General features: G+C 38.6%; 1 protein-coding gene across 4 annotated transcripts in view; it reads right to left on the bottom strand.

Moving 5' to 3' along the window:
- Positions 1 to 292: 292 nt before the first annotated feature.
- Positions 293 to 21,647, bottom strand: part of FAM204A (family with sequence similarity 204 member A) — a 31,888-nt gene continuing 10,533 nt past the window's right edge. For all 4 annotated transcript variants that reach the window (XM_060126397.1, XM_060126394.1, XM_060126395.1 and 1 more), the window contains exons 6-8: positions 14,305 to 14,394; positions 796 to 902; positions 293 to 493 (exon numbers count right to left, since the gene is read on the bottom strand). In XM_060126397.1, coding sequence (XP_059982380.1) covers positions 442 to 493; positions 796 to 902; positions 14,305 to 14,394 — 249 coding nt within the window. In that variant the 3' untranslated portion in view covers positions 293 to 441. The remainder of the gene's footprint in view (positions 494 to 795; positions 903 to 14,304; positions 14,395 to 21,647) is intronic.

The following is a 21,647-nucleotide window of genomic DNA, read 5'->3' on the forward strand; positions in this document are numbered from 1 at the left end:
TGCACTTATGACTAATCCATTATAAACAAATGCCAATCTTAAAAACACAGCTCCAGAATAAGTGCAGTTACACTGAGTACAGATAAGAAAGTACAAGGAGCTCATTGGCTATGCTACACCAAGTGCATGAAAAGTAAAATTGATTTTATACTGGAGGTCTATATAAATAAATAAATAAAATCCTATCTTTTTTTTTCCTGTATGTATGCTTAGATTTCTTGTACAAACAACAGAATGCTCCATTTCATTCACTTCAGCAGGATGAACTCTTTAGAAAAAGACTGAAAAAAGATTTGATAATCAACTTCCAAATTTTATGCTTATTTTTTTCTATTTCCATCAATTTTCCAACATAGTTAACATGAACAGGAAAATCTTTCCAGTAAATTAAGCAACTGAAGACTCAAGTGAAGTCTCAAAGGTCTTGAAGACTCTGGCAAGTCACATATATCCCATGTTGCTTTTGGTTTCCCACCTCTTCTTTGCTTCAAACCTAAAATGAAGAATATGAAAATCCCAATTTATTTCTAAATACTTTCCTGAAGTAACATGTTTACTAAGTGCCAAAGTAAAATAAACTTTAAAAGTTTTCACATACTCCATCAATTACAAAATAAACATCGAACAGGAGGAAGAAATGCCTCCATATTTATAATCTGATAAACATTCAGCAAAGATACAAAGAATAAAATGAATAACAATTACACACAAACTGGATTCACCAAATATATCACAGGATTTCTGTAATTCCTATGAATTTAGTAGAATTACTAATTTAAAAAATCTTGAACTCACCCCCAGGCAAGTTTCTTCTTTTTCCGAGCAACCTGTGAATTTTCAGCATCCTTTTTGGCTTTTACAAAGTTGTGGCAGGCAATCGCTTTGGCAATTTTTACACCAAGCTAAGAATTACACAGGAGGAAAAGTGAAAATAAATATTCTAGCTGATACAAGAATTACAGTGATACAAATACTCGAGAATTTGTGGGTATGAAACCCATGTCGGCGTTGCTTTAGACATGCTAAGAATAGAAATTCTTATGCTCGGCCCCCCAAACCACCGAATTACAACAAATACAAAGATGTAGCTAGCCCCTATTCTCCTAACCTCCCACAGACCTTTATCCCAACTGTACCAGCCTCCCAGTCTCCCAGATGGAACTCCTTCCCACACTAAGGCCCGTCGAGGGTCCACGAGGGCTGTGGATGAAGATCTTGAAGCGCTTTCAGCATTTCAGTAGGCCAGACAGGAATTTACCCCGATAAGGCTGCACAGGCTGACAGAGACATCCAGTTTCTTTGCTCTGGGCTAGAATTACAGAAACTCAGTATGGGTGTACCCGTTATCTCACGCTGATCAGAAGCTCAGATTGGCAGTCATAGATGTGATTAATAAAACACAGGAAAGCTAATTACTACTTCATAAACACAGTTTGTGTGATGGGCAATCGCTTGTCACTCACTGATAGAAAAAGGAATACAAGGGGTGCCAAGAGGCAAAGAGGCGGGGCACCAGGACCACAGTACCGAAGTGTTCCCTCTGCCAGTCGCCCGTGCGTGCATGCTCCCCCCTTACACCCATCTACCCCAGTGCTAGAAGGTTGAAGCAGAACAAAGCCTCCTCTCACCCCACCCCCGGAAGACTTCTCTAACTCAACCCAACGAAGTCTTTATTTCTTTATTTCTCTAGCCCTTCAGCTTCTGTGCCATAACCTATGGTACAGCTCTCTGGCCACAGAGCTGTTCCTCGGTGAGCGTCTCCAGGACAGGCATGGTAATCCCCTAGTTTTGGTGGGCTCTGATTTTAAAAATGCCCACCTATATGGATGGCTCAAAAGTATCTGTTAAGAACCCAGGTTAAACAACAAAGGCTAAAAATCTCTTCCTGGTATTTCTTTCCTTTTCTCTCTCTGTACACAGCCTACTGCATTTCAGTAGCCAGCAGACTTGTGGACAAGAGGCAAGGACCCAGAAGCTATTCTCAAGTCAAAGTATTACAGCCCAAGGTTTAGGGACCTGCTGGCCAACAGTGAGGCACGGCAGGCAGTCAGGGGCTCGTGTGGAAGGAGAGAAGCCGACTTAGGAAAGTGAGGTTTGACATGCCCGACACTCCTTTCAGCTCATCTTGGAGAACAGTTTCCTTTAGAATGAAACAAACAAGCAGTCATCAAGCACTGACCGGGGTTTATAAATGAGAACAAAAACAGATCTGATTTTTCAGTCTAGGAAAGAATACACATAAAGAAGGTAAGTAAACGGAAGCAATATGACAATCAAGCCGGCGTGCTGAGGTAGTCGACACCAAAAGGAAAGCCACTGAAGGAAGGAGGGTCGATTGTGGCTGTGAGCCCACCTGGGAAAGCAGACCAACTCGGAGCCTTCCTGACGCTCAAGCCAACACTAGCAGCAGCATCTTTTTTCACAAGGACGACATTCATTCAACCAATATCACGAGGGCACAAATGCATTATTTTGCCAGGCACTGTTGCAGGCGCTGCAGATACAGCTGTTAAAAAGAGGGCTTCGGGGGGCAGGCGGGGGGGGGGCAGCTGGGGAGAAGGGGTTGCCAGTTACATCTGACTGCTTCAATCCCGGACCTGTTCTTTTGGCTCTCTTTTCATTTCCAGTTCTTTATTACAGAAAAATTCATATAAGTCAACTATAAAAAAGGTTAAGAATCAAAGGGCTGTAGCATCATCGTCTAAGGAGAAAACGAAGCTCTGGAAGAATGCTCTGGAATCATTTATCACGAAGATGGATTTCCTATCAACTGAAACACCATTCACTTGTCATAAATGTAAAAACATCAAGTTACGCCTGTCTGGTTAGGCTAGGCAAAACTGCAGTAACAAACAAACTCCCAGATCTCAGTGGCTGAACTTTTATTTCGTGTTTCACTTAATGTCAGCTGTGACTGGCAGGTCTCTCCATCTTGTGGTGCCAACATCTCAGCACGTGGCTTTCAAGGCGCTGTGGCAGAGGAGGAGATGGCCAGAGGGTCTCACACAGGCTCCTTAATGCTTTAGTCCAGAAGCGACACACAGCGTTTCTGCTCAAAGCCGTCTGGTCAGAACTACTCACAATTCCACCTGGCTGCGAGGCGGCTGGCCACAGGGGTGCTGGGGGACATCAGGGGAACACTAAATGCACCTAATGAACTGTCTACTGTCATAACATGCAGCTTGCCGCCTGGGTTTAAGAGGTACACTGGGTCTCTCCACATTCGTGTAGGATATTTAGTCTCCTCTCTGTCCCCCACCTCCAAAAGATAAAACACAGAACTCAGTATTTGCCTATCTAATTATATTCCTATGTTTTAGACAGCATATGCAAATTTGAAATATGATATAGTTTTGCCAGGATCACCCCCTAACTAAAGTTCCACTCAGCTAGTTTATCTTATATTTAAATTGAGCCTATACTTTTGAGCATGAAACAAAAATGACCTGAACTATATTTGCCATGTACCATTAACCCCGTGACAAAATTATTTCCTAAAACTGTTGTAAATTAAGATGCAGCTTACAGTTTTAGCTTATTGAAATTTCCCAGTATGGATTTTCTGGTTTGGGGATAGACAAACCGAAGAGCATCTCAGTGTGTCTGGACATTGACCGTGGTCATGTGATTTAAATGGGGCCTCTTCAACATGGTCATATACTCTTACAATGTAAAAGATTTTAGTTTTCTAGCAACACGAAGGACGAACCCAGCACAATCAGCATCACAGTGAAGACTGAGAGCACATATGCCACAGAAGACATAGCACAAACTTGTTAAAAAGAATTCATTACAATGTAAGAAACATGTATTTACATGAGAGGGCTCCATCGCTTTGTAGACTAATTAAATATAGTAAATGATTAGGTACGTAGGCCATACGTTCAAGCAGACCTGTTTGTAGGAAAGGTATATTTTCTAACTGTATTTTGCCTGGGGTTAGGTTCAATGAAATGTTCTTTAACTGATGAACATTAAACAAGCCTGGTCTATGCATTTTACAGAAAGAATCTTTTAGCTTGTAATGATGATGAAAAGTCTTATCAATGTTGTGTCCTTCCCATGCTTAAAATGAATGTTTCACTTATTCCTGTGGAGAAAGTAAAAAGAATGGAAATATTTGGAAATATGGAAGGATCATAAGATCTTCTATAGAAGACACAGTTGAGAAGAAACATGTTTTCTCAGGCAAGATGACCAGCCCAAGTTCCAGAAGATAAAAGAATACCGTGCTATGTTTCCGTATTACAAACAAACAATATAGGCCCACAAGAATCCCCCTTCTGCTTCTCTAAAAAGAAAAATGCATCTTCGTGCCCAATGTAAACATCACAAAAGCTTGGTCAATGGTTTTTATATTAAAAAACTGTTTCAGGTCATCAGATAACTATAGCAACACAATGTGGGAAGAAATTTTTTTAACCAAACAAAAATATATACAGAATTTCTTGCATGTGTAGCCAAAGTATCAGCATTTTCCATATAGAACATCCAATATTTTGCTGCATTTTAATTAAGGTGTCTAAACATTATCACAAAGAACTGCAAATTGGTCAGAGCAAACGGTAAGGAAAATTAAGCTCTAAAGGCTTTTTATCACCATATTTCAGGAACCAAGGGTGTAAAATGTTCTAATTTGGGATATATTAAAAGCCATAAAAGGTCTTTCAAAAAGATTAATGGTACTTTGCTTGGATTTAAGATAAGGGCTTTAGCTGGTTGGAAAAGCAGGGCCCTGGCTGGACCCTTGAGGCATTCATCTTTACAGCCACTTGGAAGATTTGTAAAAGCGTCTGCATAACCTCAAGCAAATGCACCCGGCGACATTTTTTTAATTCCTTTCAATTTTACAGGTTTAGCATGCGTAAATCATATTGGGTTGTAAAATAGATATAATGGCACATCTTGTAACACAGTAGAGATTTTTAAAAGACAAACTCGCAAAATAAAGTTCATTTTTCTTACTAAACCTTGCCCTACTGAAGTTTGCCGGTAATCATTTGAAGCATCTGATTCAAACAGCTTAATCTAGCATCACTGTAAACTTCTTATCCATTTCATAAAATACTTTACTCACCTTTGAATTACTAGCTTGTAACAGATTTATGAAGTTTTCCTCCCTTCTGAACACTTTCAAGGCACTTATTTAAAAATACCAATTATCATACTTTAACTTTTGATGGAATAATAGGTCTCTATGAAAAAATATTTATGCCATTCTCTTTTGTTCTTTAATTAAATGAAAACAGATGTTTTCTGAAGTAAAGCGGAACCATTACTGGAGCACTTAAAGTGTTAAGGTCTTTAATTTCTATATCAGTTTGGTCGACAATTCATGATTGTCTTTACTCGAGCTCAACATTAATGTCAAGCAAGTTACCTAGGAGACGAAAGAGATCAAAGAGACAAAAACCCCTCCAATGTCTGATTAATCAAGCCTGCAAACAGCTTATTTCTTTTCGCCTGCATGCAAGTATGAAAATGAGATTCTGGGAGCCGAACATTGTGCAGATTTGTTCATTCTTATCAGAACAAAGCCAGCGGCAGCTTATTTCATGGATCATTGGCACTGTCATCAGTGCTACACAGAACGGGTGACAGCTCCTCATTTTGAGGCTTGAACAAAATTAGCAAAAAGTCGGCACAAATTAGCCTCTCATCTTTTTGGTAATATGACATTATTCATTTACTTTTTATCCAATTTTTAATTTTTTCCTTGTCAGCTATCCCTTTCTAGTGTCTCCTGCATGGCATCACAAAATGCCTTCTTAGAAACAAGCAGAGAAATAGCCAAAGTTGGAATAACATGCAAAGTTCAAAAAGCAAAGAAGAAAAAGCACTTCCAAGGACTGATGATGCTTTATTTTTTTTTTTTAGTAACTTTCAAAACTTTGCAAAAATATTAACAGCTCAGAACACCATGCAGTTAAGGAGTTTTATGAAATCGCTAGTATATTTCAATAAAGAAGATGATGTGGCTAATGTATTTCACTCAAACCACAATTTAACATGGCAGGTGCTATAGTAAATTCAGGATGTCTCCACTCGGATTGGTACCTTTCTCTCCACGGTCATACCTGAGATGCCAAAGCTCTGAGGACAGCAAATAAGTTCTGCCATATCCAGTCATTTAAACACTGACTGTAAATCAAGTCTTTCTCTCTCTGTTAGAGGAAACAGCCCAATTTCACTGTCATCTTAAAATGTGCACACACAGGTTTGCATGTTTGTGTACTACTTACATCTATGTTGTGTGCACAACTGTACAAACACCTATTATTTATTTTTATACCTACAACTTCATTATCAGTTAAATCCAAATGGTTTTTATTTCAAAGCATAACCCAACAAACCCTGTTTTTAAAATACATTATAAGATATATTTGTATAGACATATTACATATATGTGTATGTGTGTGTGTGTGTGTGTGTGTATGTGTATGATTCACCTTGCAATTTATAAAAAAATTTTGTATTTGGTCCATGAGGTATGAGAAGATAGACTTTGATTCATATCCTCAACTCTGATTTCATAGCGGAATAGTTTATATAACACCTGGTTTAATGATAACTGTTAAGGCTTCAAATCATATGTAGATTACAGTATTCCAAAGCGGGGAGAAAAGATGTTATACTGTTGAAATCACTCCTGGATAGAGACATTTATATTCAAGCAACTTATTCCATTCATAAGGGAAAAAAGCATTAAAAAATTAACCATAAGCTGTTAGATGCTTTACACAGTCCCCATCAGAAAGACAGTTTTTTTAAAGAACTGTAGTACTGTTTTCAGCAATTTCTTTATCTCTGTTCTTCTAAGTAAGAAAGCTTATTAACAAGCTTTGAACTTAAAATCACATTTACAATAATGTGCCATCAACAGTTTTATAAGCTAATTAGAAAAAGATTAATTAATGACTGGCTGCTAATAAAATGGCAATCATGAAGAAAGAAACCATGGGTGCTAAGCTTCAACTACCACCAATTAAGAGCTAATTACAAACAAATTATATATGTGTTTTGCTGTGGGCTTTAATTTACTAAAATGGTTTTAATTAAAAGAGAAAACATGCTGATTAATTGAACTGCAGAAAAAATCTACAGTATAAACTGTGCTTTGTCTGTCTCTTTAATTAGACTTGTAACATCTGAATTTTTTTTTTAAGGTTTGTTAAAAGCACAGATAAACATAATTAAAAGAGAGTATAAGGAACACCATTCTAGGTGATCACCCAATCATTCCCCAGAGGTTAAAAGAAAATGTCCTCAGTGCAATGAGATCTAAAAAGCACACCTAGAAGCCTGAGAGGAAAACCCATCCCTCGGTACCATTTTAATTTTTCTCTTGAAGTTGGAGCATTTCTAAAATGCTCCAACTTCAAGGATGTACACCATTTTTTATAGGAAAGAACGTATCTTTAGGTTCCACGTAAAGGAATTCAACTGGCCTTCCCTCACCTGGATAGGCATAGCAGATTTTCCATACGATGTGCTAATTGTTCATCTATATGAAATAACTGAGTTACTTTTAAGAACTAAGGAGAACAAGGCTTCAAAGAATTAAAATCACCATTTAAAGGTCCCGCATACTATGCACAGACGACAAAATGACACACAGCGGAACATCTAAATTAAAAAACCACTGAGAAATGACCAAAGTTAATGAAAGTGAGTCAGTTCTAGATGATCCTAAATGGAAGCACACACCCCTCCCACCCCTCCCTCCGCGGCAGGCAGAGCGCAGCCGGCTTCCCCAGGTGGCTGATCACTGCCAACTAACAAGAGCCTGTTCAGTGAGGGCTTTCTCTCCCTCGTGTCCTAGATTCTCTCCCAATGCTAATCAGTGAAATATACCACAAAGAAACTGGTCCTACACTCTGCTAACTGGAAAGAGAAAAAGAAAGAAAGAAAGAAAAAGTAAGGGATGGAAGTCAGCGTAGGAAAATTTCAAATAGGGGCATAAAACAAATTTTGCCAGAGTTTGCAGGCATTAGATGACTTTGAAATAATATATTCTTCATATACACCCCTGGTACTAGCAAAAAAGGAAATCTCCTTTCTGTAAAAATAAAATGTTGAAATGGAGATATTTAATTTTAAACTCTTAATATGTACAAATGAGTACTATTTAATGCATTTTTACTTTGTTTACCTTACCTTCAGTGGCTAGAAAACACAATAATTAAGAAAATAGAAAGCACCTGCCAGCCTTCATGGGTTCTAATGATAAATTCTTACAATAGCTAACTGGAATACACGTTCAGCTTCATACCTGAACAAATCGTTTTACCTTTGCAATCATGGCTGTTACGATAGTTCTAAAACTAGTCACAAAAACAGGAAGAAAACAATTTTGCTCTCTGGAATACAGAATAAAGAGTTTAGAACCACACGACTTGCTTCACTATAATGTCTTTCAATTTAGTCTTTTTTTTGTATGTGATGCAAACACCCTTCCTAAAATACCGAAGCTCTGAAAACAGCACTGATGAGAAGTAACTTCAAACTGATCAAGTCTGGCAGCATCTCTATCTCAAAAATGTAAACAGATGTTTCAATTCTGAACTCTAGATATGAGAATGCTCCAGGTACTTTTTGATGGATAAATCTGTCAAAACTGTACTATTTGGGGCAGGGTTTTTTTCTTTTTTGCGCGCGGGGCGGGGGGGGCGGGCAGTGAATTCAAGCTCTTATTCCATCAGACAACATAGCATGTACATCGACATAAAATTAATAACCAAAATGAAAAGGGTGAATTGTAGCCAGAATCCTCCCAGGGAAGCTAAAGCCTAACAACGAACGGTACTGGAAAAGTTCTGAATGCTAGGGCCAAGTGCTGTAGCATCTGAAATATTTCTGAGAAAGGACCACTTCTCACATGTTAACATAAAATACAGATGCTATCTCCTCAAATGTGTGTGTGTGTGTGTGTGTGTGTGTGTGTGTATCCCTCTCCAATGAGAATGCCTTCAGATTTTCTAGGAAATGGCTCTAAAAATAGAACTTAGGCAAATTAATAATCTGCCCAAATTTAGAGAGTATTTAATGTACTGAGCTAGGAAAGAATACAACTCAATCAATTCAAACATTAGTTTCTAAAAAGGCCACTCCTACCTTTGTTATTTAAGTATTAACAAACTACTACTATTTCAACATTATTAAGTTTACCTATGTTTAGAATCCAAAAATCTAGGTAGTCTATTTAATAAATTTAATAAAGTTAAAATTAAATTCTCAGTTTAATTCATACTGCCAATGTAATATTTATCTATATCTATAAAAAGAATACTATCAAAGTGAGATACTTTTTTAAAATCATTTTATACTTGTGATACCTTGGTTAGGTTCTAAATAAATACTATACTTAACAGCACTAAAGGCTGAAGTCATTGCCTTAGGCCTCCATCCAGAAGTTGCAGCAAAAGAGCTTTAAAATGTGAAACATTTTATTCATTACTCCAAACTGAAAGGTTTTGGCCTTAGCAAAGATGGTAGCAGATTATAACCAAAATATCTCAGATGGGAATATTAAAACCTTGCAAATTATTTTTTTAATGACTATTCTAAGTTATACGAAATGGTTATAACATTACAACATGAAGTATGTACTGATGTTTTCAAGGAATTAAGTTTAGCTGGTGCTGCCGAAGGCCATCCTATTTGAGTCACTTACAGAAAAGGCAACCTTTAAGGGCATGAGGTATACAAAGCGCAAACCAAATTCACAGGCCACCTCCCTTCCCCGCTCATTTCTGCCCTGACATTGTACAGCTATAACCGAAAGCAACAGACGTAGCTAACGTAGGTGTGACTCATTCGACGGGAGAAACTCACTGTCTGCTGCCAAACCACGCTGGTTTTTATCTACAGCAGGCTACCACGAAGACGCCTAGAGAAAAATTCTCTTTCCAAAATGGGAGATTCAGCTGAAGTGCAGCTTACTTTACTAAATCCAGGCTTTAGCACTTAATTTTGAGATACTTGTTTCTCCTGGTTTCTACAAATTGGTATGATCTGGACTGTAGCGAAGACGGTGTGCCAGAAAAGGCGAGCACCAAAGGACGGCATTTTCGGGGATCACTATCAATGAACGCAATGTCCTCCCAACTCAGGCCTGAGGTTAACAGGCTACGAATGTGCTCAGACACCTGCGTGCATGTGCGTGTGCGAATGTACACGTATGACATATATATATAAACAGTATTGTTTAAAAAAAGAACTTTTGTTTTCAAATTAGAACAGTTTCATCAGTATGACACAAACCCAAGTGTACTTTTCCACTTTAGCTCTCCTCCAAGACTGTTAACAACAAGGAAGGATTTAATCAACAGGACTTTTCCACTTTAGCTCTCCTCCAAGACTGTTAACAACAAAGAAGGATTTAATCAACAGGAGGGACAGTCCCAAAGCAACCACATTACTACACGGCAAAACCAAACTTGATAGCACAATCTAGCTTTCCAACATGTGAACCTGAGCCATCCCCCAAACCAGATTAAATACATCTTTAACGTCATCATTAATTTAAGGGATATGATTCTGGAAAAATATGTGCTTGCTGTGTCATAATGCTAGTGCACTGACAGCTTTGTTCTGGCATGCCAGTTTGTTCTGTTTTGTTTTGCCCTGTTTTGAGGAACTGTTTTCAAGGCCCATTCTCAGACATGGCTCTTCTTTTGGCTTCACTTTTCTCAATACTGATGCCGCCCTATTGGTTTCACAGGCTTATAAATGTTAAACATCGAAAATTAGTTTCACTTATTATGGTTGGAAAAGGCTTTAAGAACTCTGGGGTCTGTGCCTCTGAGCAAAGGCTTTATCAGCAAGTCCCAGTCACTGCTTCTTAAAAAAAAGAAAACGGTACTGATTAAAAACCCATATACCTGATTTCCAAAAGGACACCTACCATGCACATATACATTTAATTCATAAAGGGTTTCTGCCCCAAACTCACAATTACTTACTTCGCAAAATCCCATCTTTCATATCCACAGTGATTCGCACCAAGGAGATAAACATGAGAAACTAAACCTCAAACTAAACTATTCATTCAAGAATTCCATCTTGATTACTTTAGTTATTCTTCGCGGGTGTTTAATTAACACGGCATCAGTATCTCTCCAATGTCTGTGTCTGACCAGCAAAAACTTTCCAGATGTTTTTCCACTTATACATGTAAAAGAATAGGGCCCAAATTATTGTTTTTCCTTTTAATCAGAATTCTTTAACCCCACACTACATACATTTCTTTTACCAGAACAAAGCATTATACTTGTATGGAAGTAAAAAGAACACTTGGGGAAAATGTTTACTATCCTTACAAGTGCTAAAAATAGTATAAATTCCTAAAGCAATCTCATTCATATGTCATGAAGTGTGACAGGAAATAACAACTCTTAAAATGGAAAATACCTGGCCAGTGTTATGCAATTCCCATTTCTAAAATAGCAGTCTGACAAAACAAAACACAGAAACTTAATATTCTCAAAGGAAACACCAATTTCTGAGGCCTCGGAGGCACTACTTCTGTTCCCTCTGACAAGCAGCTTCCTGCGGCAGGGAAAGGAGAGCTCACGCGTGGCCACTGATGAGGCAGACAAGGAGGGAGTGAACATGCAACCCTGGTGGACGCAAGGCCACTGCAACCCCAGCCCTCCCAGCGCATCACTTAGGGAAACTATATCCAATTCCTAATTGACCAGGTTACTGAGAGATTTAGTATAGATACATAAAAGATTCTAGAATCCGGTATCTCACTGAAGGCACATTTTAGATCTGATTTGCCAGGTAAAGATGATAAGTACAATCAAATAATGTTTTCAAGATCTTACTGTAATAATAATTGTCTTGAGCAGGAAAACAATCAGCAGTGAATACTGAAACTAGCAAGTAAAGAACAGTGAGGAAAAGCATATTTTACAGTCTCAAATCATCTCCCATCTCTCCATACGATACTCGTAATCATATAGGGAAGAATAGTAACGTTATAGAGGGGAAACCTGGAGACACCACCTTACCCAAATAATCAAAGGAACATAAGCAATAAATTGGACAAATAGATATCACATGCCTCCTGATATCTTGCACTGAGAAGGACACACTATCATGTCTGTGATCTTCCTGCCAAAAAATGCATAACCTGAATCTAATCATGAGGAAGCATCAGACAAACAAAAACTGAGGGGCATCCTACAACATAAGTGGCCTCTACTCTCCAAAAATACTAAGGTCCTGAGAAACAAAGACAGACTGAGGAAACATTCCAGATTAAAGAAGACTAAAAAGACATGACCAGAAAAAAAATTTTCTTTTGCTATAAAGGAAATCAGTGACATATTTGGTAAATCTAAATAAGGTACATAAATTAGAAAGAATGGTAAAGCAAATGTTAACTGTTAACATTTTGCAAATTTTGCAACTTTCTGAAAGTTTGAAATTATTTCAAGATAAAAGATTTTTTAAAAAAAAATCAAAGTGTTCAACTCTTAAAATTTTAGCATTACTAACTTTACCTAAAAGAAACACAGTGCTGCAGTAAAGTAAATGCTTCTCTCTGAATTCCCCTGGCCTCTGGTATGGGTGCTAAAAAACAGAAAAAAGACAAAAAGAAAAATAGCCAGCCATGGATGGATCACGGGCAGCCCACATTCTAACGTTATAGACCAGGGCTGGCATTACTCTTTCTTCCTTTAGCAAAGCAAAGATCTGAGGAAACTTAGCGACTGAAGAAGCCACTACAATAACTAACAGCTAACACTGAAATCCTACTGAGTTTGTGGTACCATTCAACACACCATCAAATTCACTGCATTCAAATGTAATACCTGAATCTTTCTACTTGGAAAGAGAATAATAAAATGCTATTATACTCAATGAATGCTATAATCAATGAAATCAAAATATGGTTATTTTAAAGATGAAAAGAGCAATTTTCAAACTGAAAGCACAAGAATATCATAGGCTAGGAGGGATGAATGAATCTTACCAAAAAAAAAAAAAAAAACCCTTTTTTAAAATCTCACATTTTTGAAAGGTCACATAACCGCCATTTATGCTGCTTCTTACCTAGGTCCCAAACTCAAGCTCACAGCTTCCTACTTTTCTTTAGATTAGCCATTAATAAATGCACATACATATACATAAACATTATAAATGGAAGTATCAATATCTAATGTGACAACTGATTTTAAGGCTTAGGGGGAAAAAAAAGATAACCTGTGAATCCCTAAGCCTTGCTTCTGAACTGGTTTTCTCCCCTACATGAAAGTATAAATCCCACAAGATACTTGTGGCCAGCAACCAAATAGAGAAAACAAACAAGCCAACATACAGCCACCAATGGTAGATGTTTTGACATCAGCGGATGTAAGAGTGGAATGGTGTTTCCATAGAAGAATTTACTGAAATAGTAATTTCACCACTAGTCTTAGTTTAGAAAAAATGTTCACAAAAATGTGAATAAGAAAGATCAGTGCACGTGCCAAGAGTTTACACAGGTGACCGATGATATTCTCTATGTAATTAAACACCATGGAGTAGTTATAGTTTAAGAATGAGGCAAAGAAGGTAGGGATATATTAAAAAAGAAAGCTTTGATAGAGCTTTCTTCCTAGAAACTAGGACAAAAAAGATTTACAAAACAACGACAAAAAAACATATGCCAATTATGAGCTCTTTATGTGTGACTTTACCTAGCGATACCTGGCAGTCATTCCTAATTGGAGGAATATTCCTCCCAGAGGGTGCAAGTGAGAACCTTCTGATGCCTTGGTACTTGGAAAAAGAATATTCAATATACCTATTAGTTTTATACTATAGACTATAGGTTTTAAAAAAAAGGCTGAAAATTCTTTAGGGTTGAGGCAACTACTTAGAATATGCAGTAAGAAAGCATTCTGGGGAGCAAGGGTTAGGAACATGTTGAGAGGTGTGACATTAGAACACACGGCTGCCCTCAGGGAGAGTTAAACTGAGTTAAAGATGCAAATGGAAAAAGAAAGCTAGCCTTTTAATCATAACTGGCAAAAAGCTCTCTGAACGAGATGAAATCTAGGGGTTGAATATTAATCATGGATTATTTCCAGCACAAGATTTAGATCAGAATAATTTAATAACATTAAAGACAAAAATAAAACCCAGCATTTCGAAATAAAAGGTGGATTTAAGAGGGAAGAAAACGGACAGAAAGGAAAATCTTAGGTCAAATATTTGAAAACTGAACTTACTCATGATCACAGAAAGAACATACACTCATTTTAGAAGATCTGGAAGCACAGAAGAGTGCCATCAGTTGGGCTGACTCACCTCTCGAGTAGCTAGCTGATTGCTGAGCTCCTCAGCCTTCTCAATGTTCCACTCTTCCACAGCCTGGTCTATGCTCTTTTCAAGGCCCGACTAGAAAGAAAAGAAACCTAAAAGTTAGAGGCAAGAAAGAAAGGCAAACATTTGCTAGTAAAGACTACGTCACAGGACCACACCAAACACATTACATATTTAGACTACTTAATTTTCACAATGATCGTATACGGTAGTTGGTACCACTCCCATTTACTGATGAGAAGGTGGTTCAGAGGTATTAAATAACTTAGCCAAGGTCAGGTCATTTCTTGAACTAAGAAAAAGGAGATGCAAATCCAAACTTCTGTGACCCTAAGGACTACGCTTTCCCTTAATAACAATATAATGCTAATGATAATAAGTTAGAAATTATGGCATGCTTATTATGTGGTACCCCTGTGCTTAGTACTATAAGAAAGCTCATTTAATCCACATAACAACTCAATGACATTATACCGTTATCCTGTTTTGAACATGAGGAAACAGAAGCTTAGACTCACTAATTTGGCCAAGGTCACAGTGTCTGTAAATGTTAAAGCCACCATCACATGAATCTAGGTTTGCCCAGAGCCTGTATTCTAAACCACCATTTTCCTCTGCCTCTTTTCACTATGGCCTATTCCTGTAACTTGAGACTTTCATTCAACAGCCCCTCCTAGTCTCTGACGATGGGATGGGTACTAAGTTGGATATTAAACATGGGAAGAAAGTTATATATAAGAATGATTGTACTTTCCTATGGAAATGTTATTTACTAGTTGAAGATACTTCAGGAAATCACAATGAAAATTTTCATGGGATCACCAAACAGGCTGTGTAGGATACATCATACTTTATGGAAAGATGCTTCTTAGAGTTAAATAACTGAGTTTTAGCTTATGGAAATAGTTACTAAAGAAAATATAACTTTTTAAAAATAGTCTAATATATGCTTCTTAGAAGAAAATTTTATCCCAACGATGGCTTATCTAGTGTATCTTCCACATTTTCAGTTAATGGACTTCTCCCTCCTTGACCTAATAAAAGAAGTCCAGGGAATGTCTCTTCCAGCAGTATACTGCTTGTTTATACCAGTCAACTAAGAGAAACTTTGCTCCCATGTAGCCTTTATTGAAACAAGATTTTTTAAATGCCCACACAAAATCTGCCTAAAACGATTTTTGGAAACAAAGACCAGCAAGGTTGTCACTGATGTCTGCGTTAAAGTGAAGACTGTTCCTTCTCACAATCCCTCATTCGACAGCCCAAGGGCCTGGAGGATGATTAGGCTTCTTTTACTTGCTCCCGACTGGAGCCTGAGACTGGCATTCAATAGCCTCTCAGAGCCTCAGAGCCCAGGCCGTGCTGCTCTACTGCCCTTTTCCCATTCTGGTCCTGTGATCATCCACCAGTCTCCAGAAATTTCTCTTTTTTGTATTTCTGCAGAATTCTTCTCCTGATAGTCCAAACAATGTCCTGGACTCACTCTTCCAACATCCTTCATTTTCAGCGCCTGTTAAATAACACCCCACCCCAGAATCTATACTCAAGGCCAGGGATTCTCCAAGTGTGGTCTGTACCAGGTCAGGTCTGCGAGTGATGCCAGTCTAGGAACTGAGCTTGTGCCAGTGCGCAAATCAGTGACATGACTACACACAGGTTTGTCTAGCTGACTTTGTTTAGGGGAGGAAGGGTATGGGATGGGGACAACAAGACTTTCTCAAACAAGGAAGCAGTACACTGAGTTACACTCAGGCACAAGTTCTTTATTTCCTGGAAGCCCAATACTTTGAATACGCTTGCTCTAGGCCATGTACGAGCTTTACAATCTAGGATTCTCTCTAAACACAAGATTCTGTCCTTCCACTTACCCCAAGTCCTCGGAGCCAGTGAACCGGCCTTGTCTTCATTTGGAACCCCATACTCTGTCACCATCGTATTTATTCTCACAGTCCTTCAGCCCCTTCCTGGAGTCTCCTATCCTGCCTCTCTGGCCTGCAACCCATGACTAACCTTTTCAAACTAGACTCTAGGCCAAAAGTTCTCAAAGTCTGAGTCTGGACCAGCAGCATTAGCACTACTTGAGAACTTGTTAAAAATGCAAATTTGAATCAGAAACTCTGGGGTTGGGGCCCAGAAATTCATTGATTCTAACCAGGCTAAAGTTTGAGAACCACTGACCTAAGCAATACCTTAGGCAACTAAGCAACTTTCTCCAACATCACATCTTGTTTTGGTTGTTCCCAACCACTTGTTTCCACTACTTTAACATCTAGGTGTCCCAGCAAAGTCAGAGAAAATCAAATGACTCAATTCACTGGCTTTACTAAATGCTCCTTTTCAAACTCAGCTGGGTGGGCTCTCAGTTCTGCCCTTGAAAGTTCCCACACTCCTTTAAGAAGTTGTTGCATGTCTTTTTCATTTTTTCAAATACCCTCAACCCTACCTCCTTCCTTTTCAGCAGATTATAACTCTACCCCTACTTCATGAGAGGCTGAGGTGGTGGGAGAGAGGGAAGAGGATAACCAAGGGTACGTATGTACTTTCTATAATCTTCCTCTCACCCGCTTCTCACTTACTCTGTTCTTCCATCCTTATTGCCTCCAAGAAAGAATCATCTCTCTTCCCAAGACTTATTCCACCTCCTGTGCTCATCATAATTCCACCTGCTTACATGTTATCCAGAACCCTTCTCTTTAAATTTTCTCCTCTCTCTCTCTTTTCTCCATCTTTCTCTCATCCTATAAATAAGCTTGTCCTCCCCAATCTGGACCAGGGGCTGGATGAGATGACACAGCTCACCTCCCTCAAACTGATTTCTTCTTATGTCGGTACTTCATCTCTCTCGAAAGCAGTATATCAGTTGTCCCGTGTCATCTCCCATTCTTCTCTATTCCTTCTGTCCTCATCATTCCTCTGAAACTGCTCCCTCTACAGTCATAAATGATACCATTTGTCCTCCCATCATCTGTCAACTACATCCTCATTCTTAAAACTATCTCCCCAAATGTCTATCTTAACTCTCCTCTGATGCCCCTTATCTCCTCCTGTTGTCCCCTAATTATAGCCGTCCTCAAGGTTCTGTGATTGGCCCCCTTTTCTTCTTACTCTTCCCTCTCCTCAGTATTATACTCGATCCTAGGCCTTCAATTATTTCTTATAAGCTGCCTTGTATCTCTAAATAATTCAAAACACCTGACCTCTCCCCCGTGCTAAGACCTGTGTCTCCGGCTGCTTGCTCGTCATCTTCATGTTGAAGGCCTTGCAGAGGCAGGTCTTCCATGTTTATCATGTGGAAAAGCAAGCTCATCAATTCCTGCCCCGACTCTCCTTCAGGGGTGACCCCTAGTCACCCCGGAGAGAATCCTCCGTTATATTCAACGCCTCCGATCCCTGGCTCTTATTTTCACTCTGCTTTTGTAGTGTTTCTCATGTCTCCCTTCTGTGCTTCCTCAGGGCCTCATCACCTCTTGTTTGTAAGGTTTCAACCCTCGTCAAACCAGTCTTGTGTTTGCCTAAAGCAGATCCCATGTCATTACCCAGCTCCAAACACTATTACTTCTTTCCTCGTTTTGAATAGCACCCAAATCCCTTCACAACAGGGTCCCCAAATGCTTTCTCAGCCCCATCTTGGGCAAGGCTGTACTTCCTATGCTCTGGCCACATTTACCAGTCTCTTCATACTCCCTGTGCCTCTGGATGTGTTTCTCTTTGAAAAATCTTAACCACCCTTGTAAGTCTCATGTTGGATGTTACCTTCTCTATCTCTGCAGGTTCCCTCACGCCTATACACCCGCTGACCCCACAGCACCCTCCCCGATGCCCAGTACCTAACCGCCCCCTGCTTGCTGCTGTGCCTGCATGCCACGTCTCTCTCCAGCACTTTCAACTCAGCAACCTGACAGCAGCCATTCTCCAGCCTGTCCTGCTTATTCCACATAATAGGTCTGCTTGTTTCCCTCTAATTATTTAGGCTTCCTGAGATTATTTAGGACCTGGGTGCTGTACACCTTTACTCCAGGCCCTAGGATAATGCAGATCTCTTTTTACCACCAATGCCCAGGAACTAAACCAGCAGTCTGCTTATTTAGCGAGGCATTTCGCTGCAGCAACTGGCTAACTTAACTCCCTTTGGTTGCCACAGAGCCACAGCTTACGGTTAATGTCACAAAGTGGAAAACAAGAACATTCCCCTTTTCTGGAAACTTATATGAACTGCTGGGCCGATAGGTATAATTTTCACTTAAAAATAAATTAGCTAAAATTACAAATCTCTCTCTCCACCATCAACTAACTCCCATTCCCCCAGCCATTCCAAGCAGCATCTAATATAGTGGAAAGAGTGCTGGACCAGGAGTCAGAGGACACAGTCACAGCGCCAGGTAAAGGAGGTACTTAACTCATAAGGCTCCGTTTCTTTAAAGAAAATGAGAGAATCAGCTTGGATGACCAAAATTCTCTCCTAGAAATAAAATCCGAGAATTCCACTTACATGGTCAACTTTGATTTTAGCTCTTTTAAAAGTTTTTTTTTATTTCAACAAAGTTTTGCTACACATGACTTTCTTTTTTTCCTCCCTTTTCTTTTTTCTTTCTTTCTTTTTTTTTTAGCAATTTATTTAAGTAAAATATAATAGTTCTTTTTGGCTCTGAAAAATTTCTGGTTCCACAGGCACACCCAAACTCTCTGCTTCTATAAGAAGATACTAACATTCCAAATATTTTCAAAATGCTCATGTTAAAACAAACAAAAAAAAAACCCTGAGGTAAAACATTTCCATCACCTTAAGACTAAAAGTTAGTAATAGTTTATAAAGAACATGGTTGCTGAGGTCAGACCTGGGTTCAAATTATAGCTCCTCTACTTACTGGCCAAGAAACCCTGGGTTTTGTCCCTAAACCTCTATAAGGTGGCAGTTATCTCACCTGTAAAATGAGAATAATGCCACATTCTTTGCAAAGTTATGGTAAAGGTTAAAAAAAAAAAAGTAAAATACCTAGCAAAGTTTTTAGATCATAGAAGTCATTCAATAAATAAGCTATTTATTATATCTATCAGGATACCATTAAAACAAAAAGAAGGTTCAGCTCTATATTACTACAGACCTCATTATAGTTTGTCAAGGGCTCAGACCCAAGTATAAGACCCAAGATTTCAACTTTGAGTCAGTAAGTAGTCTCATGAAATAAGATTTGAGTATTAAAGCTTTCTAAAAGTCTTAAGTTGGACCCCAGAGTAACCTTTATTGGAATTATCTAGGGCATCTTTCATACCACAGGAGTGGCAGGGGGCACAGAAGCACTGCTGATACTCTGCAGGTCCTCAGCATGCTCCTAAGAGGCCTTCTGGCAGGAATCGAAATTTAGCTTCAGATATACCTCAGTACAGACAAACTTAGGGATGGCAACTTGGTCCCAGGTGGAAAATCATCTAAGCCCAGTATCTGACAGGTTCCCATGAGGCAATAAGTAAGCTCTTATTAACAGTTTTGTTGCAGACGTCAAGGCAGTACTATAAATATCTAAGAAATTTATGGGTATTAGGTTTAACATTAAGGAGTAACCATCCATATGTGTGTAGCAAAATCTCTTTTAACATACCGATTAAAGCTCTTTAAGTCAAACTGTAATAATATATTTCTAGAGAAATTTTGCTATTAAATATTTATTCAGATAACATATTCCATTTTCAAACCTTAATACAAATGAAGTGTCCACTCAAGTTTGTTGTTCTATGATTAGACCTAAATACCTAGGGGAAAAAATTAGGTAATCTCTCCATAAAGGAGGAAGAAAAAAAAGAACTAAGAATTAAGTGCTACTACTTTTACATAAAAATCACGCCTACCTAAATTATTTGAATCAGGTAAGTAAAAAACTAAGTTGGACTGTTACTTCAGAAAAATCTAGATTTGGGACTATTTTACTTTTCAACCTTCTCTGTTTTCTTAGACAAATCATGCTAGGCTTCAGTTTCTTCATCTGTATTGTGAGAATAATACTGGCCATACTACCCACCCAACGGGGATCACATAAGGATGACGAGAGAATGGTTTGTACCTAATCCCAGGGGAACAACATGGTACCTCTACACCCCACCATCCACCCTACCCACCCAACACCCACCTACTCAAGGCAACCAGCCTGTGATCTTTGTATTGGCGCTCCGTGTAAGATTCTAGTAAGAAAGAGTATTCTGCTAAAAAAATAAGTTTGAAAAAAGCCGTACTATACAATAGCAGCTTCCTCTCATAAACAACTAAAAATTATCAAAGACATTGTGCAGTTACTCTCAAAATTTTTAAAAGTACCTCTGGTTTTTCTTGCCAAAAAGTATCCATTAAGTATACATAAAACTACTTTCAAAAATGACTGCTGACTAATCAAACTGATTCAACTAAAGAATACTTGAGACATTTATAATGAAATTAATGAGTAAAATTTATTCTAAAGAAATTCCCACATAGACACAAAATAATTGTTATGATTACAGAATTATTGATAAGTGCCAGAACTGCTGCCATTAACACAATTATAGCTGTATTTAATACAAAGAACACTTTAAAACAGCTTTGGATATTAGGAAGATTACATTTTAAAAATATAAGTCTCTCTGCACTGTCAGGGAAGCAGGTGACAGCAGTGTTGTAAATACACATCCTTGGTTGAGCAACAGTTTTGGCTTGGCAGTGGAGAAAGAAAGAAAGAGAGAGAGAGAGAGACAGAGGAGAGAGAGAGAGAGAAGGAAGGAAGGAAAGGAGGGAGGGAGGGAGGAAGGAAGGAGAGAGAGAGAAGGAAGGAAGGAAAGAAGGAAGGAAGGAAGGAAGAAAAAGAGAGAAAAAGAAAAGAAGGAAAAGAATAAAAAAGAAAAAGGACTACACGATAGATGTAAGAAGTTTGTTTTGTTTTACCATTCTTGAGAGTTGAGTGATTGAGCGAAAAGAGACTAAAAAGGGTCTCTGAGATATGGTAACAGATCAGCCTCTGCTCCAGAGAAGTAAAATAATGGACTATAAATCCATGCTAGTTTTGTCCATACTGCATCACGGATTTTCATGATCCTCTCTAGATTTCTTGGGCAGTGCTATTATCTGCTGAACTTACATTTATTCTTAGCATTTATCTTGGTGCCCCCCGTGTGGACATTCTTTAATGTCTATTTACTCTGTTGGATTCACAGTAGAGACTTTAGCATGACAGCAAAAGGGGCGCATGTGAAACAGTGATCCCAAACCAAAGAATGAGTGTGAACCTGCTGGTATGCAGTTAAGCTGAACTACCAAGAGGATATGAGATAATCTGGCTTCACCAAATCCTTCCTTTCCTCTTATG

The sequence above is a fragment of the Lagenorhynchus albirostris genome, chromosome 16, assembly GCF_949774975.1.
Source record: "Lagenorhynchus albirostris chromosome 16, mLagAlb1.1, whole genome shotgun sequence".
NCBI classification, from domain to species: domain Eukaryota; kingdom Metazoa; phylum Chordata; class Mammalia; order Artiodactyla; family Delphinidae; genus Lagenorhynchus; species Lagenorhynchus albirostris.